The following is an 18,931-nucleotide window of genomic DNA, read 5'->3' on the forward strand; positions in this document are numbered from 1 at the left end:
CCCATGTGACTCTACCCTCCCTAGCAACTAGGCCAATTTGGTTGCTTAGGAAGCCTGACTGGAGTCACTCAGCACGGCCTGGATTTGAACTCGTAACTCCAGGGGTAGTGGTCAGTGTCTTTACTTGCTGAGCTACCCAGGCCCCCCTGGTGCAACACCTTTAAATATTTTAGGAGAGGGTCCCTCTCAGGGTGATTGTCAAATTTGGGGGTCCTTGACATAAAAAAGATTGAAAGCCCTGCTCTATCGCCATGTACTCCCATAAGAGTCGCAAGCGGGTCACGAGACAAGGGGCAATTGCAAAACTAGTCTCATGACGAGGTCTTTAAACTAAATGGACCAATTAAAATCTCATTAAAATCATTGCGATGATTACAAATTGCTTAATTTTACATCAGTAGCATAAACAACATGAATACTGTACATTGTAAGTATTCGAGATATATAGCCTAGCCCTGGATAGTGTATGTGTGTGTGTTTGTATGTGTCTGGATGAGGGTCTTCTTCCTCGTCAGAGGCTCCTGTGGCATTTTAATCAATTTGTAAGATTAAGAGTCTCGCTGATGGACAAAAATGGCCACAATATGCTTCTTGTTTGTCAAAGTTGATTGCAGATTCCTCTGTGGATTAGTGCCAGTTCAGAGTGTCAGTTCAGGTAGTATGCCATTACTGAGCTAAAATCACACACTGCTTTACTGTAACAGAAGTTATATTTCACTTATATAATGTTCATACAGCAAAAAAACAAACAAACAAAAAAAAAACATTTGTTTTCTACATTATCTTACCTTCTATTTATTTTTTTGCACAAGATGAAAATTCTGTAATTATTTACTCACCCTCAAGACGTTCCAAACCTGTATGCTGCTATTTTTTCTGTGGAACACTAAAGGAGATTATTATTTTTTTAAGAATCTTTATGCAGTTCTTTTCCATATTGACGATGGCTGTCAAGCTTCAAAAAGGACAAAAAAAAGGTCCATAAAAGTTGTCCTTACAGTTTGAGTGCTATATACCAAATCTTCTGAAGTAATACGACAGTTTTGTTTGAGGACCAGACCAGAATTTAAATCGTTATTCACTAATAATCTTTCCCTCCTTAAGTCTTATTCACAATTGTGTTCAGATTTTAAAAATGCTGCTGTGTTACACCAGGTTTGATGTCACTGAAACGAATGCCGAAACGAATTTGGTCTCAAACGCAAGCAGTGTCGCTGTATTGAAAAAAGCTGCAAGAAGATACTTCTAAATGTAAAATAACAGCAGACGGGTTTGGAATGACATAAGTAAATAAAGTCATTACATTTTTGGGTGAACTATTCCTTTAAGACCTCCTACTCACTGCCATACTATCATCTTACACAGAGATTATATTTAATTGAATAAGTGAGTGATGGACGAATCTCTTTCTCTCAGTCTATCCAGACTGCTCAGAGCTGAGGTGTAATAACGGGGCATGCTATAACAGAAGCCAGCACTGTGACCAGGTGCTCAACTGCCGAGATGGATCAGACGAGGCTAACTGCAGTGAGTGTCTTTCTCTGGCAGCACACACACAAAGCCTCTAGACACAATGATCCAATGAATGGCCGGGACACTTTGTGCTAAATTTACCATTGCATATATTGATATATATTGATACAGTATATTGGTTGTGTTCAGCCCAGCGGTGCAGCAGTGGTCAGTTTCAGTGCAGTAATGGGGAGTGTGTCCCTCGTGGATACGTCTGTGACCATGACGATGACTGTGGAGACAGAAGTGATGAACAGAACTGCAGTATGTATATTTCATTTGGCAATATGTCTAACTGTAGGATTGTTACAGTTGCCAAGCAATGTAGCAGTGGTCACAGTTTTAATGGCATTTCAACATGGCTTTGAACACTGCTCATCCAATATAGAATTTAGACTCAGAACTGTTTGTTTCGTAATGGCAACTTTGATGAGCTTTTTTATGAATGTTAAATCAGCTATTCACATGTTACTGTATGCAGCCTACCCCACCTGCAGAGGAACATACTTCTCCTGCCCCAGCGGCCGCTGCATTCATCAGGTGTGGCTTTGCGATGGAGAGGATGACTGCAAGGACAATGCAGATGAGAAAGGCTGCGGTACATAATGATTAAAATGTCCCTGTTCATGCTACATATTCGTCATTAAATACTGTATGTTCTGAAGTCTGTTCTTTCTGTTGTGTGTAGATAATGTCCAGCATGAGTGTTATCCAGGGGAATGGCCGTGTCCTTCTTCAGGTGTATGCATCCCTCTGGAACACCTCTGTGATGGGATGCCACACTGTCCAGATGGAGAAGATGAAACCGACACCACTGCTGGACGCAACTGCAGTCAGTTAACACTCACTTTATAAGAAATTATACTTTGTATACAGAAAATGAAGCCTGTTTACATTTATGCATTTGGCAGATGCTTTTATCCAAAGTGACTTACAGTGCCCTTATTACAGGGACAATCCCCCTAGAGCAACCTGGAGTTAAGTGCCTTGCTCAAGGACACAATGGTGGTGGCTGGGGGGATTGAACCAACAACCTTCCGCTTACCAGTTCAGTGCTTTAGTCCACTACACCACCACCACTCCATGTTTAAGGACCGTTAAGATTTTTTGCAGTGTAACCTTATTTTTATGACAGTTAAGCACATTTATCCTCCAAATTCTCATTAAAAAGAAATGCATCTAGGTGTTTTACTTTTGAGTTCTTTTATCATTCTCATTATTCTCAAAGGTGATTCTCATTAAATTCTCATTACTGTATACTGTAATTTTGGAAACACTTTATAATAACTACATGATATTAAGTATTTGTAAAGCATTCGTTTATAGTTAATTGATAATTAATGCAAATAATATGTTATTCATTTATGTTCACTGTAGCAAATTATTTATTATTGTTTAATAAGTTTATTTACAAGCAGTTTGATATTGTTTTTTCATTTTTATCAAACAACTAACTGATCTATAACTAACTTAATCATACCTAACTGAGGTATTTTAGTTGATGCAAACCAGTGGTATAGAAATGTTTGAGAAGATTAAGAATTCATAAATACTCCAGCCAGGTCTCCTAAGCAACCAAATTGGCCCGGTTGCTAGGGAGGGTAGAGTCACATGGGGTAACCTCCTTGCGGTCGCTATAATGTGGTTCTCGCTCTCGGTGGGGCACATGGTGAGTTGTGCATGGATGCCGCGGAGAACAGCGTGAAGCCTCCACACACGCTATGTCTCGCGTACGTTAACGCGCTCAACAAGCCACGTGATAAGATGCGCGGATTGACGGTCTCAGACGCGGAGACAACTGAGATTCGTCCTCCGCCACATGGATTGAGGCGAGTCACTACGCCACCACGAGGACCTAGGGTGCATTGGGAATTGGGCATTCCAAATTGGGGAGAAAAGGAAAAAAAAAATCATAAATTCATAGTTAATAAAGAAATTATATGCATTTATATACGTAATTAACTGGATATATGTATATGAATTGGATAATGGAAGTGAATGGGACCAATTTTTGAAGGGTTTAAACAGAAATGTGAAGCATCTAATTTTATAAAAGCAGTTACATCAGTTCTTCTATTAAAACTTGTGTATTATTTGAGGTGTAAAGTTGTTTATATCATAGTTTTTACAGTCATTTTAGAGTTTAGGGTTTACGCCGTTACATTGTCATGGCAACGGAGTTGTAAAATCAGCTATAACTTTACACAGAAAAGGTTAGTAAGTGATTTTATCACACTAAAATCATGTTTACACGCATATTGTTTATGTCTTATTGCTATACTTCTGAAATGGAGTATTTTAACGTTTATAGATTGGCCTCATTTACATTTCATAGCATTGTAAGTTTAAATAATTTTTTTTTAAAGCTATGCCACAAATGCTGTAGATTGAACTTAACTTGTATTGAACCTGGAATATTCCTTTAAGTAAGCATTTATATATGTCTAATACAATACATATATAAATATATGAATAATTCCTTTATTAATTATGGATTTATACATTCTTAATGGTCTCATTAATGGCTCTATTATTAACAATGTAAGAGCAATGATTTATAAATAATTAATTAACTATAAACGAATGCTTTGAAAATACTTTATACCGTGTAGTTATGATAAAGTATTACCATAATTTTTACTGCATTACACAAAAAAATACAGTAATACCATGATTTTTATTTGAATCATTACAAGATAAATGTAGTACAACAAATACTACCATGATTAATATATATAAATATATATATTTAAATATAAATGCTTAACTTTTTATCATATTACAGTAATAAGAATTTTGGGGAAGAGTTTTTAATTCTCTTAATGCAAAAACTCTTAAAGGCCATTTTAAGTTGAAAATGCATTGATTTTGCTACGTTTACACTTTTCATCCACACTGGAATGGCCTTTTCCTTCTCTGAAAATTGAGACTTTTGAAAACGCTCTCTTGTACCACATACTTTGGAAAAGTATTATGTAAAAATCTGAGTTTTCAACCAAAAACATATTATTTTGGACATGGCCACAGAGCGATTGTTCTAAAGTTTTGATTTGCTGTATGTGTGTCAGGCATCTGGCGCTGCGCTTCTCTGAGCTGTGAGCATCACTGTCTCTCCTCTATTGATGGAGGAACCTGTGCCTGTCCAACAGGATTTGTGGTCAGCCGCAACGACAGCCGCTCCTGCTTTGGTAAAACTTTAATTGCTGATATAAATGGTTGCTCACAGACATTGAAACACACTGTCAATCATAGGATGTTCTATCATACCAAGTGCTGACTTAACATTTGACCAATTACCCCTGTATACTGTGCATATCTTTCTTCATGGTGCAGATTATGATGACTGCACGCTGTGGGGCATGTGTGACCAGCTGTGTGAAGATGGAATTGGAACTCATCAGTGCAGCTGTAAGGAAGGATATGTTCTGGAGCAGCACAGATACTGCAGAGCGAGTCCTTCATGTGAGTTGTGTACGGTGCTATTTCAGTTAGGATACTGGCTTACAAGGCTTCCTATGTTGCAGTAGACAGCAAGGCAGATCACTAGGTTTTGGAACGGAACTAGGGAGAATTCTAAGTATGGCCGCTGGTCATTGTTATTATGTGAATGACATCAGAATGTCACTTTATGTACATTTTAAGGAAATACTGCATCATTGTAAATAAACGTGTATTTAGTTAATAATTTATTACGCTATTTTTTTTGTTCTGTGCAATGTCTGAATTGTTTTTTTCCGCTTGCTTTCACCTAACAGTATCATGTCTTTCAGACTGATATTGCTGGTGTTAACTGTTATCTTAAATGTCCATTAATCGTGCTTTGTGCTGCAAAGTCTCTTGACAAGCACCTAGGTTTGCTTTGAATGCCATTATGTTATTAAGCTTCTCAAATGTCTGACTCCCAGCCATTTGTTTGGCAGGCCCTGGAAAATGAAAAACAAGCCGTGGCACAACAGCCAATTCTAAACTCTCTCGTATAAATTATGTCTTATCAAAAGTACAAAAGTACCGTGTAAGTTTTCTGAATATTATGAAACTCTGTTACCACATTTAAGCACTTCTATTTGTAAAAAGCATATCAGTTCAGTAATGATCGACCGAAATGGATTTTTGTTTTTTACAACAACCTGATGATGAACATTTGTCTGCTTATTTTTAGCTGGGGTACCCTCTCTGATTTTCTCCAATGGGAGAGATTTGCTGATTGCTGATGTCCATGGACACAACGCTCGAACCCTGTTTGAGTCTCAGAACAGAGGAGCTGCTGTTGGTGTGGACTTCCACTACCAGCTACAAAGGGTCTTTTGGACCGACACAATCCAAAATAAGGTAAAGTAGACCACAGACTAATAGAATATGCTATGCACCTGTTAGCAAAAGGTGCATCTGATATAGCCAAACCCATTTATTATAAGAGGTTGTCCTCATACTTTAGGCCATATAGTGTATAATTATTTTTAAAATGCCGTTCATACGGCTGAGTTTACCATAATCTATAACAGCGATTCTCAACTATAATCTTTCTTTATGTCCCAGATTTTACAAGTGACATCAAGTGGAGACAAAACACAGTACCAAAATTATGTATCAGACAAACAATATTAAAAAAATAATAATTTTGTTGATAGTTTTTGAAGTCACACAACCTGTCCATGTTGGCATCTTCCTAATTAGGCTTTCTTCTGAAGTGAGTTTGATTGGACACATGGCGTTTGAGATTTAGGAGGCTTTTTCCTCTGTTTTAAAAGTTGATAAGCCTGTTTATTTTACTATCCTAACTTATGCACAATTATCTATTTAGCTGCATTTTAGAATTTGCTTTTAACATAGATTTCCCCTGCTGAAGAAACTCGTGACCCACCAGTTCAGAACCACTGATTCTATGTGTGGTTTTAACGTATCCCACTTGCATTCATTTAATGGTCTTACACCTGCCACGGTTTCTCAGTTTTCTGAATTTAATAAGTGGCATTTCACAGATTACTGAAGTACTAACCTTGTCAGACTGAGTGATATCACTGTTACAGTTGTTGTTGATAACAAAGCTTTGCTTTAGTTTTGCTCTTCCTCCCTGGACACGTACTAACATTTTTGACCCTCGCACACACACACTCCTTGAGCCTCTAAAATCTGTTGACACTGAAACAGCAACAACATTTGGCTAAATCTCAAACAAAGTCATAGCGTCTCAAATAGAGTGCAACAGTGCCTCCCAAGCCTCCATAAATTCTTCCTAAAGCAATTAGGACAAAACAATATTACATATGTTAAAGGGACAGGACACCCCAAAATGAAAATTGTATGAACATTTACTCACTCTCTAGTTGTTCCGAACCCCGTATGACTTTCTTTCTGAATGGAAGACATAAGAAGAGTTTAGGCAGAATGTTAGCCTCACTCACCATTCACTTTCATTGCATCTTTTTTCCCATACAATAAGACTGAATGGTGACTGAGGCTAATATTATCTTCTTTTGTGTTCCGCAGAAGAAAAAAAGTCTGTTGTTGCAATTTTTGCAACGTTCAAAATTAAAAACCAACACAAAATATGCATAAACGTCATGATATCTAAAATGGGGAAAAATGACAGTACACCAGCGATGGTACTAGGATATGATATTTGGGGGGCATTTAGATTTTTATTGTGGGCAACTGTTTATCTCTTTGTTGGACCGGGGGTGCTCCTCCATGATAATTTTCCCCCCAGCCCCCTCTTAGACCTGGCCAAGCAATACACTATTAATGCTTGGTTCGTCGAGGTTCTAAAGGTTTGTCGAGCTTTAAAGGAAGTTGGCTCTCCATCAGCGGAAAGGAAATTCTTCGCCTGGTGCCTGTAGATACTGCTAATACGCTAATAATGGGCGAGCAGTCTGGCTTCCGAAGGCATGCAGTCATGGTGACTGGCTCGGATTGGTGCTAGACTTCAAACTCTACTAATCTCAAAAAAGTGTCTGATATGCAGGAAAATGCTTGCATATTTCGATGCAATTGTATGCACCCTGAGAATATCTGGAGTGATCATGCAGTATTTGTGTTCTCCACATTTCAGTCCCTTTTTTTACGCATTCTTTGGCCAGCTCAGAGAGCTTTGTTTCAAACTCTTGGCTACTCCGTGTTTTGGATATCAGCCACGAAACAAAAAAATGGATATGTACACAAGCAGATGGCCTTTTGCAATTAGTACCCCAACATGAAACAATGCCAGGAGTCTCTTCATAGGGGGTCTACAAAGAGCCGGGCCACCTTTACATCTTAAGTTTCTGTTCTACAGGTCATCTAAGTATCATACTCTTTTCGACGTTTGGCTCTGGTTTCCAAAGGGCAAAGCCCTCAAAGAGCATTGGTGCCTTAGCTTGTGCTATGATGCCAAAAGATCCAGCCTGAGAAACCAGTGCCATCTTTTAATCAATAGGGCAGTGGTTTCAGAGTACCACCTCTGGCACACCAGTGAAAGGCTACCTCTCAGATAAGATGATGCAAGCTGGGCTACAATCGTATTACTCATGATTATTTAAGAAAAAGAGGATATAATGTTCGCTTGATCAAGTTTTGATCATTTTCTTGCAGGATTACTATGCCCCACTGAAAAGACCTGCTTAGATCAGAAGGAATTACCAGGCTGGTTTATATAGGGCTGCACAAATGAAGAAATAATCAAGATTACAATTACACCAACCACAATTAATGAATCGTGTCAAGCAGTGCTGCATAAACATTTTATGTTCTGTTTAACGTGTGTTTTTTCAGCGGTTGAACATTGTAACGATTCACAGACAAATCTTTTCCTCGGTTCTGTGTATAAGACATTCAAAATATGAATAATAGCATTGTTTTTATGCTTTTAAAAGGGCCAATGTGAAGTTAACCAGTTAGGCACTGTCTTTATTTACTTATAAAACACCCATAAATTACAGTAATTCAGAAGCAGTTCTCAACTGGTTTTGGATGTGTAGCCTTCATAAATAATATGATACAGTTAATCCACCCAAACTAAGTATTTTAATGTAAATTGTATGAACTGAAATTAATCGTAATTACAATGTCAAGGGGAATAATCGACATGATCGTGCAGCCCTAGATTAACCTGGTGAATGGCTTAGACAGATTACATTTGCAGACAAAAACCTCAATGAAAACTTTCCTAACTGCAACTTGTTCTATGCAAACAGGTGTTTTCTGTCAATATGGATGGATCACATTTGCAGGTGGTCCTGAACGTATCTGTGGACTACCCTGAAAACCTTGCCATCGACTGGATCAATAATAAACTGTACGTGGTGGAGGCCAGCATCAACCGAATCGATATGGTGGACTTCGACGGGAGCAATAGAGTCACGTTGATCGCTGAGCACCTGGGCAACCCAAGAGGTCTTGCTCTTGACCCAACTGTGGGGTGAGTTCCCGAGGGACATACCACATCCTTCATATCTTCGGCTAGACATTCCCATTGACTTTAATCTTACCCCAGCTTTCTCTGCCTAATCCTCTACTTTTGTAAAATAAATTATAAAACTGGTCTCAGATTAGCAGCTTCAGATGCTGAACGGGCTAATGAGAATGGGAATTTTGTCTGTAAGGATTAGGCAGAAGTAATTAAGCAAAGATGAGTCTCATGGAAACCCAAAAGGGCCCTGGGGCCAGATGGCACCCTGCTAAATTGAGAAGTGACAGTTAATGTGTACAGTCGCATTGCTTTGGATAGTGTTTGAAAACCATTCATTTCAAAATCTCATTCTTATCCCCATGGGTTTTTTTTTTTTTTTTTGTAACCCGATGCTCTTCCATACTGAGAGCTAACAATATATTTGAGTAAATACCATTGGTTCAAGCTGCACTTTATCTCTTTCAGTGCAACATGAGTTCATCATTATAATAGGATAATTTAATTTAGGATTAGTTACTCTTTTTATTTTAGACGTTAAATGCAATTATAAAAGGATGTCTCATATCACAATGCGATTATTGTGTTTGAGTTCAGGTACCTGTTCTTCTCTGACTGGGACACTCTGAATGGAGAACCTGGCCTAGAGAGGGCCTACATGGACGGCACGAATCGTTATGGGATCGTCAGATCCAAACTCGGCAGGCCTGCTGGAATTACTGTGGACCTGGAAGCCAAGAGAGTGTATTGGGTAGACAGCCGTTACGATTACATTGAGACAACGACATACGATGGTCTGCACAGGTATCTATTAGAGGTTGCAAAGCTGTTTAATTAGTTAACACTTGGTGGAAGCTACCTTCTGAGGCAACATTCTAATTGAAGTGGAACCATATTCAAATGTGACTGATTTCCACACGCTCAACTCTACATTGGCAGCAACTCTGTGTGTTATTCAAAAAGCACTACTTATAGGGCGGCCTGGGTAGCTCAGTGATAAAGACACTGGCTACCACCCCTGGAGTTCACTAGTTTGCTAGTTTGAATCCCAGGGCGTGGGAGGAGTCAAAATACATTTTTGTGGTAATCAACATTATGCCAAAAATGCTGTGACTCCAGCCAGGTCTCCTAAGCAACCAAATTGGCCTGGTTGCTAGGGAGGGTAGAGTCACATGGGGTAACCTCCTCGTGATCGCTATAATGTGGTTCGTTCTCAGTGGGGTGTGTGGTGAGTTGAGCGTGGTTGCCGCGGTGGATGGCGTGAAGCCTCCACATGCGCTATGTCTCCGTGGCAACGCGCTCAACGTGATAAGATGCGCGGGTTGACGATCTCAGACACGGAGGCAACTGGGATTCATCCTCCACCACCCAGACTGTGGCGAATCACTACGTGACCATGAGGACTTAAAAGCACACTGGGAACCCAACTTACAGTTGATTTCAATAAGAGTTTGACTTTAAAGGAATATTCAGGGTTCAATACAAGTTAAGCTCATTTGACAGCATTTTTGGCATAATGTTGATTACCACAAAAATGTATTTTGACTCCTCCCACCTTCTTTAAAAAAAAAGTAAAAATTTAGGTCACAGTGAGGCACTTAATATGACCAATTTTTGGAGGGTTTAAAGGCAGAAATGTGAAGTTTATATTAATTCTTCTGTTAAAACTCATGTATTATTTGAGCTGTAAAGTTGTTTAAATCGTAATTTTTACAGTCATTCTAGGGTTTTAGGGTTTGTTGACATTACATTGTCTTGGCAACAAAGTTGAAAATTCGCTATAACCTTACACAGAAAAGGTTAGTAAGCGAATTTATCACACTAAAACCATGTTAACACACATATTGTTTGACATCCAATGCTGTCTTAAAATTGAAAAACAAAGCTGGACACAAAAAGCTAGACACAACAAACATAACAGAACGCAAGTGGCTCTAGGTATGTTTTAAAAGTTCACATTTGTTTTAATGTGACATGGCATCAAAACAGCATGTGCTCCTGCAGGAAACACTGAAAAAGCAGTCTTAACGCTCATAGATGTCTGTCTAGCACGTTTACATAAATAAAACAATGGAAAAACAGCAAAAATGGACGCAAAAAATGTGAGATATAATTATGCTACCTAGCTTTTGTAACAACCTTTGCATTGCGAGTGCACATACTGTATATTGATGTAAAATGCTGTCTAGTTAGGCAGCTCACTAGGTTTTGGAACAGAGCTGGGCTGACATTTCATAAGTTGTTTGTTAATTTAAGATAAACTATCATCCCAACTATCATCAATCCTCTAATAGGAAAACAGTGGTCCATGGAGGTTCTGTGATTCTTCATCCGTTTGGCATTACTCTGTTTGAGCATTCAGTCTACTACACTGACTGGACCAAGATGGCTGTTATGAAGGCCAATAAATACATGGACAGTAACCCACGAGAGCTCTACAGGACCTCTCAGAGGCCACATGGTCTGACTGTGGTTCATTCATACAGACAGCCCTTTGGTAAGCAGCCAAGAAAGTGCATGTGCCACTCAGTATGATGCATCTAACTTTTGTTTTCTGTGACACACACAAACATTAACACTTAAAGACATTAATGAATGATTTGGTGATTTAGTTTGTAATGTGTGTTTGTGTGATCTGACAGTGAGTAACCCCTGTGGCTCTGACAGAGGAGGCTGTGAGCAGATCTGTGTTCTGAGTCACAGGACAGATAATGGTGGTCTGGGATATCGCTGCCGCTGCCAAATGGGCTATGGTCTGCATGCTGATGGCAAGAGATGTGTCGGTAAGATAAATGTATCTATCTAGTGTCTATCTGTTTGTCTGTCCGTATAGGCTTGTAAAATCTTCACACTTCAAGCTCTAATCTTTTTAAACTGTTTTGAACTTTCAGGCAAGATTTGCAAGCGAACATCAAAATTTGTCTTGATAAACTCTCCTTTTGAAGGTCCCATTGCATCTGTTCACCTCATGCTGTTTAAACACGTGCTGACATTAGGCACTGTCACAGTCTTGATACGTAGTCTGGATATTATACAATATGGGGGGAATTCACTAAGAATAAATTGCACCCAATAAAAGTGCTGGTTTTCTGCACGCACTGTCTGCACTGGTTTGGTGCCCGATTCACTAAAGGAATTATGCAGATCAGGCAACGGCCCAAATGCACCCACAAAATCGCTGCTGAAAGCAATTTGCATGCGCAATTCTGATCTTGCGCTATATAGCGGAGGATGCAGCAGACCAATGTGATCTGACACACCCTGCCGGGATTGAACAGATTCACTGTGATCCAGACACCTGAATCATCTCTTAAACATGCCGAAAGTGTGCTTGACTACACTGCGCATCTGGATATAAGCCAGGTTATAATGCTCTTCTCCATCATTTGATGAATTACTGGTGATATGATTGTTAGAATATGTACACAAACATCTCTTTTAAATCAAATTCATTTTACCAGCTGCTATAATTTAGTAATAGTACGATGCAAACTGTACCCGGCCATTTTTTGTGTGGGAATGAAGCACAATCTATAATAAGCCTACACCGTAAAAAAAGAATTATTGAGCAAACTTAAAAACCAACAAAAGACAGATTTCTGAGTCATCTCAAAAAGTCGTCTTAATAATTGCCCTCAGTAACATTGCTTTGTTTAGTCAATGTGAATTTGTTTGTTCACTAAATGCAAAAATTCTTGTTCAGAGAACGACTAATTTCTTGTTCAGCCAACTATCAATTCACAATACGAGAACTTTGATTTTGTCACCATTTCAATTACTTTTACATGAAGTTAACTGCAGTCTTAACCTCTGAAGAGAGAGGCACACAACAGACCTCAACCCTTAACACACAAACCTCAATAACGGTGACAATCAACAAACCAAAGTTAAAAGATGAACTCTTAATATCACCACACAACAATTAACTAAGAGTGGCAACCCCCCCACAATTTTTTTTTTTAATGTAGATGTAAAGTAATTCACATTTTAATTAAATTAACATTTCTGACTCAAAAACCCCCATTAGCTGGATAAAATGCAATGTCACAGGACAAAAATGTCATTTAAAAAAAAATTGTAAATAACATAGGGGGCATGGGTAGGTCAGCAAATAAAGACGCTGACTACCACACCTGGAGTCGCAAGTTCTAATCCAGGGTGTGCTGAGTGACTCCAGTCAGGCTTCCTAAGCAACCAATTGGCCCGGTTGCTATGGTGGGTAGAGTCACGTGGGGTTAACCTCCTAGTGGTCGCTATATTGTGGTTCTCGCTCTCGGTGGGGCACATGGTGAATTGTGCGTGGATGCCACGGAGAATAGCATGAAGCCTCCACACGCGCTAGGTCTCCGCGGTAACGCGCTCAACAAGCCACGTGATAAAATGTGCGGATTGACGGTCTCAGACGCAGAGACAACTGAGATTTGTCCTCCGCCACCCAGATTGAGGCAAGTCACTACGTCACCATGAGGACATAGAGCGCATTGGGAATTGGGCATGCCAAATTGGGGAGAAAAAAATAATAAAAAATAGCAAATAACATTGAAAGAAGGTGTGTTTGCTCAGAAAGGAATGACAATGACTTAATTTAAATACTCAAAACACAGTCTGCTTAAACTAGAGTGCGGGTCATTTGTGAAGATGCAGGTTTTTGCGCTGAAATACCAAGCGCAAAGGTGGCGTAACTGTTTAGTTAATTAACCAAAGTTAACTGTGTTGTGTTGCAGCTGTGAGGCAGTTCCTGCTGTTCTCCAGTCAGTTGGCAGTGAGGGGAATCCCCTTCAACCTGTCCACGCAGGAGGACGTTATTCTACCTGTCACAGGAACTCCATCTTATTTTGTTGGAGTGGACTTCAGTGCTGCGGACAGTTCAATCTTCTTCTCTGATACGGTGAAGGACATCATCTACAAACAGAAAGTTGATGGAACAGGTGAGACTCACAGTTTTTTTTTAGAAAATTCTGTCATTATTTACTCACCATTATGCCATTCTTTCTTCATTTAACACAAAACATTTTTTATATATGATTAACCTTCTCTTTTCCACACAGTAGTTCACAGTGACCACGAAGCTCCAAACATGACAAATAAACATGCATTATAAAAGTATTCCACATGATTTATGTGCTATATTCCAAGTCTACTGAAGCCACACAATAGCTTTGTACAAATGTACAGTTCCGAATAAAGTAATTTATTGACTGACAATCTACCTCCCCATAGCAGCTTTGAAAGTTTCAGTCTGTTCCATGGGTGTGAGTAAGTAATGACAGAATTTTCATTTTTGGTTAAGTATTTCTTTTCCCTAACTATTCCCCATTTTTGTTTGATTGAATCAATAAGTTGAAGGCATTTCATCATCAATGTGGTTTGAAACAAATGTTCTCTTGATGAAATGCCCTTGACTGGCAGGCAGATAAAGTGTGAAACAGATACTCATTGAATACTCCATTTAGCCCACGGGACGTTTACTGTGCCAACAACACATTTTACTGCATGTGAGCTCCCCTATCAGCAACTTTCAAAGGCCAGCAACAAGAGATAATGCGTTCGCTAGTGTTGGAGTAAAATTTTTGGAATACACCCACGACACAAATACCCTCGGGAGATGTTCGGATTTATTTATTTATTTATTTTTTTCTTTAGTGGATTTTGTAAAAATAATAAAATTTTAATAGAATGCAGAAAATAATGTTTGCGGTTGTTGTGCTCAGCTCAGCCGAGTCAGTCAGTACTGTAAAATGTATTGTATTATCCAGAAAAGGTTGGCATACTTTGTCAAAAGTCTTTAAGGAACCCATGAATCAGAATATTATTTTTTTCAAGCTTTATAGTCCTCTTTAATCCATGGAAACCAGTAATAAAATATAATTTTTACAATTCCATTTGGTGACACTAGTGGCACTAGCACAATAAAACCTTGATTTGGTTCCAACATTTGTTTTAAAAGTGGGATTTGGCAAGTACCCGCTAAGCTCTCCGGAAATGTGTAGTCATTATGTGTAGTCACATGATATGGCATTTACTTGTCATAATCTATTAAAATGCCTTCAAATTTGTGTTAAAAAAAAACTAAACAAAAAAACAAGGTGTGGTGAAAAGCTGTTCATTTCCACTGTAGCTTCTTACGGTTGGTGTTTCAAGCTTCTTTGAGTATATAACAAGAACAGGAGATGCAATACACAAATAATGAAACTGAATAATGAACAGTACATTTAACTATGTACATAATCAACGTACAAACTTTATCTAAAATTAATCAGGGGCAATGAATTAATACTAATGCAACTAACACTTATTTATTTTTATTTTTATTTTAACCCTCCTATTGTCTTAGAGTCATTTTTGACCCGGGACATGTAAAGAATATGTTATAAATACTGCAGTTTTTGGTACTGGAACCAAATGTTGTGACTTTGTCAAGACCATCAAAACATACTAAATAAATTGTATTTTTATTTTTGTATATAATTGTTTAATAAATACAACAAATTGTTCCTTCCATTGTCTTTAAAGGGACAATTTTGACCCGCATGGGAAGAACCAATTGTACCATTTACTTTCGGACTTTCTGGAAGTTAATCAGCTTTAAATAGTTTTTTGTACATCTATGAATCAAATTTGACCTAAAATATTTCAAATTTCCTCAAATTTAGCCCTAACCCCATACTGTTCTCTAGCTCCCCCACCTGCTCCACTGGGTACTGCATCTTTCCCACAAGTTGCACACTTTCCTCTCAAACGGGGCACATATGCACATGTCCACACAAACAAGCACACACTGAGAGAGTATATATTCAGACACAATATGATAGGTGTGGTTGAGAAACAGATCATTTAAGTCATTTGTAATCATAAATTCTCCTCCCTGCCCAGTAGGGGGCGATATGCTCGAAGAATGTGAATCACAAAAAACACATGAAAAACAATGTGAAAGTAAAAATGGAGATTGACTGAGCAGGGAGGAGAATTTATAGTAAAAAATGGACTTAGATATTGATCTGTTTCTCACCCACAACTGTCATATTGCTTCTGAAGATATGGATGTAACCACAAGAGTTGTCTGGAGTACTTTTATGTTGCCCTTATGTGGATTTTGGAGCTTCAAAATTTTGGCACCCATTAACTTGCATTGTATAAACCTACAGAGCTGAGAAATTTTTCTGAAATCTTTGTTTTTGTTCAGCAGATGAAAGAAAGTCATACACATCTTGTAAGGCATGGGAGTGAGTAAATGATGTAAGAATTTTCATTTTTGGGTGAACTAACCCTTTCAGACAATAGGGGGGTTAAATCTGGCATGCACAAGTAGTGACACACGGCAAGTGAAACCTCTCGCACTGCTGTACATCAGGCACGTGCTGTGGGCTATAAGACTGGGCAAGCATCAAAGATTTTTAATACACATTATTAAACGCTGTGGCCAAAACACATTATACAGGTGAGAGTAATGTCGTGGAAATGTTATAGACATACATTTTTGCCTTAGAACCCACCAGTCAATGAAAACAATTATGTCACTGTGGCAAACGTCATGACCAAATTGTTTTAAATTCAGGACAGTAATATTGCTCATATCACACAAATAAAATATATTGAGCTGAGCATATTTATGTCCATTAAATCATACAATGAACCATAGTGCCAGAAGAGTTTTGACATACAACAAAAAGAAAAAGATTGCAAGTTACTAGTTTCACTATGTCACTCTTCCCACAGTTCAGAAACACTGGAATGGACAGCAGCAATTAACTAATCTGACCACCAAAGACAACAATCTTAACCTGAATGCACAAGGCATATGTAACATAAACACGGCATCCATCCCTTTATATATATTTTTTTAAACAGACACTGTGCCCTAACGTTAGAACTATACTGTAAAACAGACATAGCGCAAGAAGGATATGATTGCCAGATCACCACTTCATAGCCTCAGACTAACCAGAAACAGTGACCTAGTATCTATGACCTAGTAACAATAACACAGATTTTTAATAAACATATTAACTTACCTTTACTTAACACAAAATCCACGTGTCTCTCCTCGCAAACAAACATCTCAGTCACTTTGTTGTCAAAAAAAGTCACTCGCTTGTTAAAGATTCGATAGCCTCTCTTTCTCGATTTTTTATTGAAATTAACTTTGCCAAATCCGCGTAGGTCGTCGATGCTTAAACTATATCCATTTTAAAGCTTAGTTATGTGAACTTGAACGTGTTGACGCAAAACAAAAATCTAGCCTATTAGATTGCGTGACTGAAGGAAGAAGCTTCTGACTGGCTTACTCGTTTAGGTAAGCATGCTTACCTTGGTCATGTGTAGTAGCGGGTGTGATTCAGTTTGAATGAACGTATAATGTTGAGTGAAAGGGCAGTAAACAATGCTTTGAATCTAAGTCAGAGATAGCATAAAATAAAGTGCTTATACCTGAGGGTGGCACCAAAACTGTCTGTGCTGTTCAACTGAGATGAAAGATGACGAATTTGAACGAAAACAGTTGTTTCATTTCATGCCATACAAGATGTCTAAATTTCACAGACCACATCTCAAAGACAGCACAATCATGTAGATTTACACTCTACAATATCAGGAAGATAAGACCCTTCCTCTCTGAACATGCCACACAACTGCTTGTTCAGTCACTTGTCATAACTAGACTGGACTACTGTAACGCTCTCATTGCAGGCCTCCCTGCATGTGCAATTAGACCCCATGCAAATGATCCAGAATGCAGCAGCACGTCTCGTCTTTAATGAACCAAAGAGAGCGCATGTTACACCACTCCTTGTCTCTCTCCACTGGCTGCCGGTTGCTGCATGTATCAAATTCAAGGCTCTGATGCTGGCATACAGAACAATCACTGGGTCTGCTCCAGCATACCTAAAATCATTTCTGCAGAGCTACGTTCCCACCAGAAGCCTGCGGTCGGCTAAGGAATGTCGCCTTGTTGTACCAACACAGAGAGGCACCAAAACACTATCCTGGACTTTCGGCTTCATCATACCACGTTGGTAGAACGACCTTCCAACTCCATCCGTGAAGCTGATTCACTTTCTGTCTTCAAAAAAACGGCTAAAAACACATTTTTCCATGAGCACTTAACCAGTCACTAATAAAAAAAATGTGCACTTTAATCTGTCTTGAATGCTATTCTGATGCTAGTGAAACTTGTAATACTTTTCATACCACTGTCTCCTTAAGATGACTTGCTTATAATGTATTCCTCTTTTGTAAGTCGCTTTGGATAAAAGTGTCCGCCAAATGAATAAATGTAAATGTAAATGTTTATATTAACAGTTGTATTTAAATATTTCATAGTGTAATTTTTCTTTTCACTCTTCTGTTAGGTAAGCACTGCTTACCCTTCTTATATGGATGGCACATCCCTGCTGTACATGCAGTGGATTAATTAATTTCTATACTGTCACCAACTAATGGTAGACAGGGGGAATGCTGATGAACCAGTTTGAAAACAGTGATTATTTTTGTGATTTGGTGACTAAAATGGCACAGAAATTATACAGTTCACCTTTAAGTTCAAATGCATGCTGATGGTGGATTGACCTAAGTGAGTACTGTCATGTTTGTGTTAAAAGCTTCTGCTCTAATCTGCGTAGACAGGGAGATACTAGCAGCCAATCAGGTGGACGGTGTGGAAGATCTCGCTTATGACTGGATATCAAAGAACTTGTACTGGACAGATCCGCGCTACAGGAGTATATCTGTCATGAAGATAACGGATAAGTCCAGACGAGCCATCGTACGCAACCTAAACAATCCCAGATCTATAGTGGTCCATCCAGTGGCTGGGTGAGTGTACACGAGTCATTTATTAGCTGAACACTGGTCAGAATAAGGGCAAAGTTTTGTTGTAAAATAAAATAATAATTCTCTTTAATCACAGATACTTTGACTCTGTTTCAAAACCTATTGAGCTGCCTTGCTCTCTATTGCAGCATCCTAACTGAAATGGAACCGATTTGGAAAACTGTACATATGCAGCAACAAATATGACTTAGATGATTTGCTCAGGTACAG

General features: G+C 38.7%; 2 protein-coding genes across 2 annotated transcripts in view; one reads left to right on the top strand and one right to left on the bottom strand.

Moving 5' to 3' along the window:
* Positions 1–18,931, bottom strand: part of LOC127448416 (ceramide synthase 6-like) — a 427,716-nt gene that overhangs the window by 195,620 nt on the left and 213,165 nt on the right. The window lies entirely within an intron of this gene.
* The window catches only part of LOC127448043 (low-density lipoprotein receptor-related protein 2-like), a 124,436-nt gene that overhangs the window by 2,791 nt on the left and 102,714 nt on the right, over positions 1–18,931 (top strand). Inside the window, exons 3-15 of the mRNA XM_051710302.1 lie at positions 1,417–1,527; positions 1,663–1,776; positions 1,994–2,110; positions 2,201–2,344; positions 4,581–4,700; positions 4,846–4,974; positions 5,672–5,841; positions 8,682–8,905; positions 9,491–9,697; positions 11,188–11,390; positions 11,536–11,676; positions 13,618–13,821; positions 18,511–18,703. Coding sequence (XP_051566262.1) covers positions 1,417–1,527; positions 1,663–1,776; positions 1,994–2,110; positions 2,201–2,344; positions 4,581–4,700; positions 4,846–4,974; positions 5,672–5,841; positions 8,682–8,905; positions 9,491–9,697; positions 11,188–11,390; positions 11,536–11,676; positions 13,618–13,821; positions 18,511–18,703 — 2,077 coding nt within the window. The remainder of the gene's footprint in view (positions 1–1,416; positions 1,528–1,662; positions 1,777–1,993; positions 2,111–2,200; positions 2,345–4,580; positions 4,701–4,845; positions 4,975–5,671; positions 5,842–8,681; positions 8,906–9,490; positions 9,698–11,187; positions 11,391–11,535; positions 11,677–13,617; positions 13,822–18,510; positions 18,704–18,931) is intronic.

The sequence above is a fragment of the Myxocyprinus asiaticus genome, chromosome 11 (genome assembly GCF_019703515.2).
Source record: "Myxocyprinus asiaticus isolate MX2 ecotype Aquarium Trade chromosome 11, UBuf_Myxa_2, whole genome shotgun sequence".
Taxonomy (NCBI): domain Eukaryota; kingdom Metazoa; phylum Chordata; class Actinopteri; order Cypriniformes; family Catostomidae; genus Myxocyprinus; species Myxocyprinus asiaticus.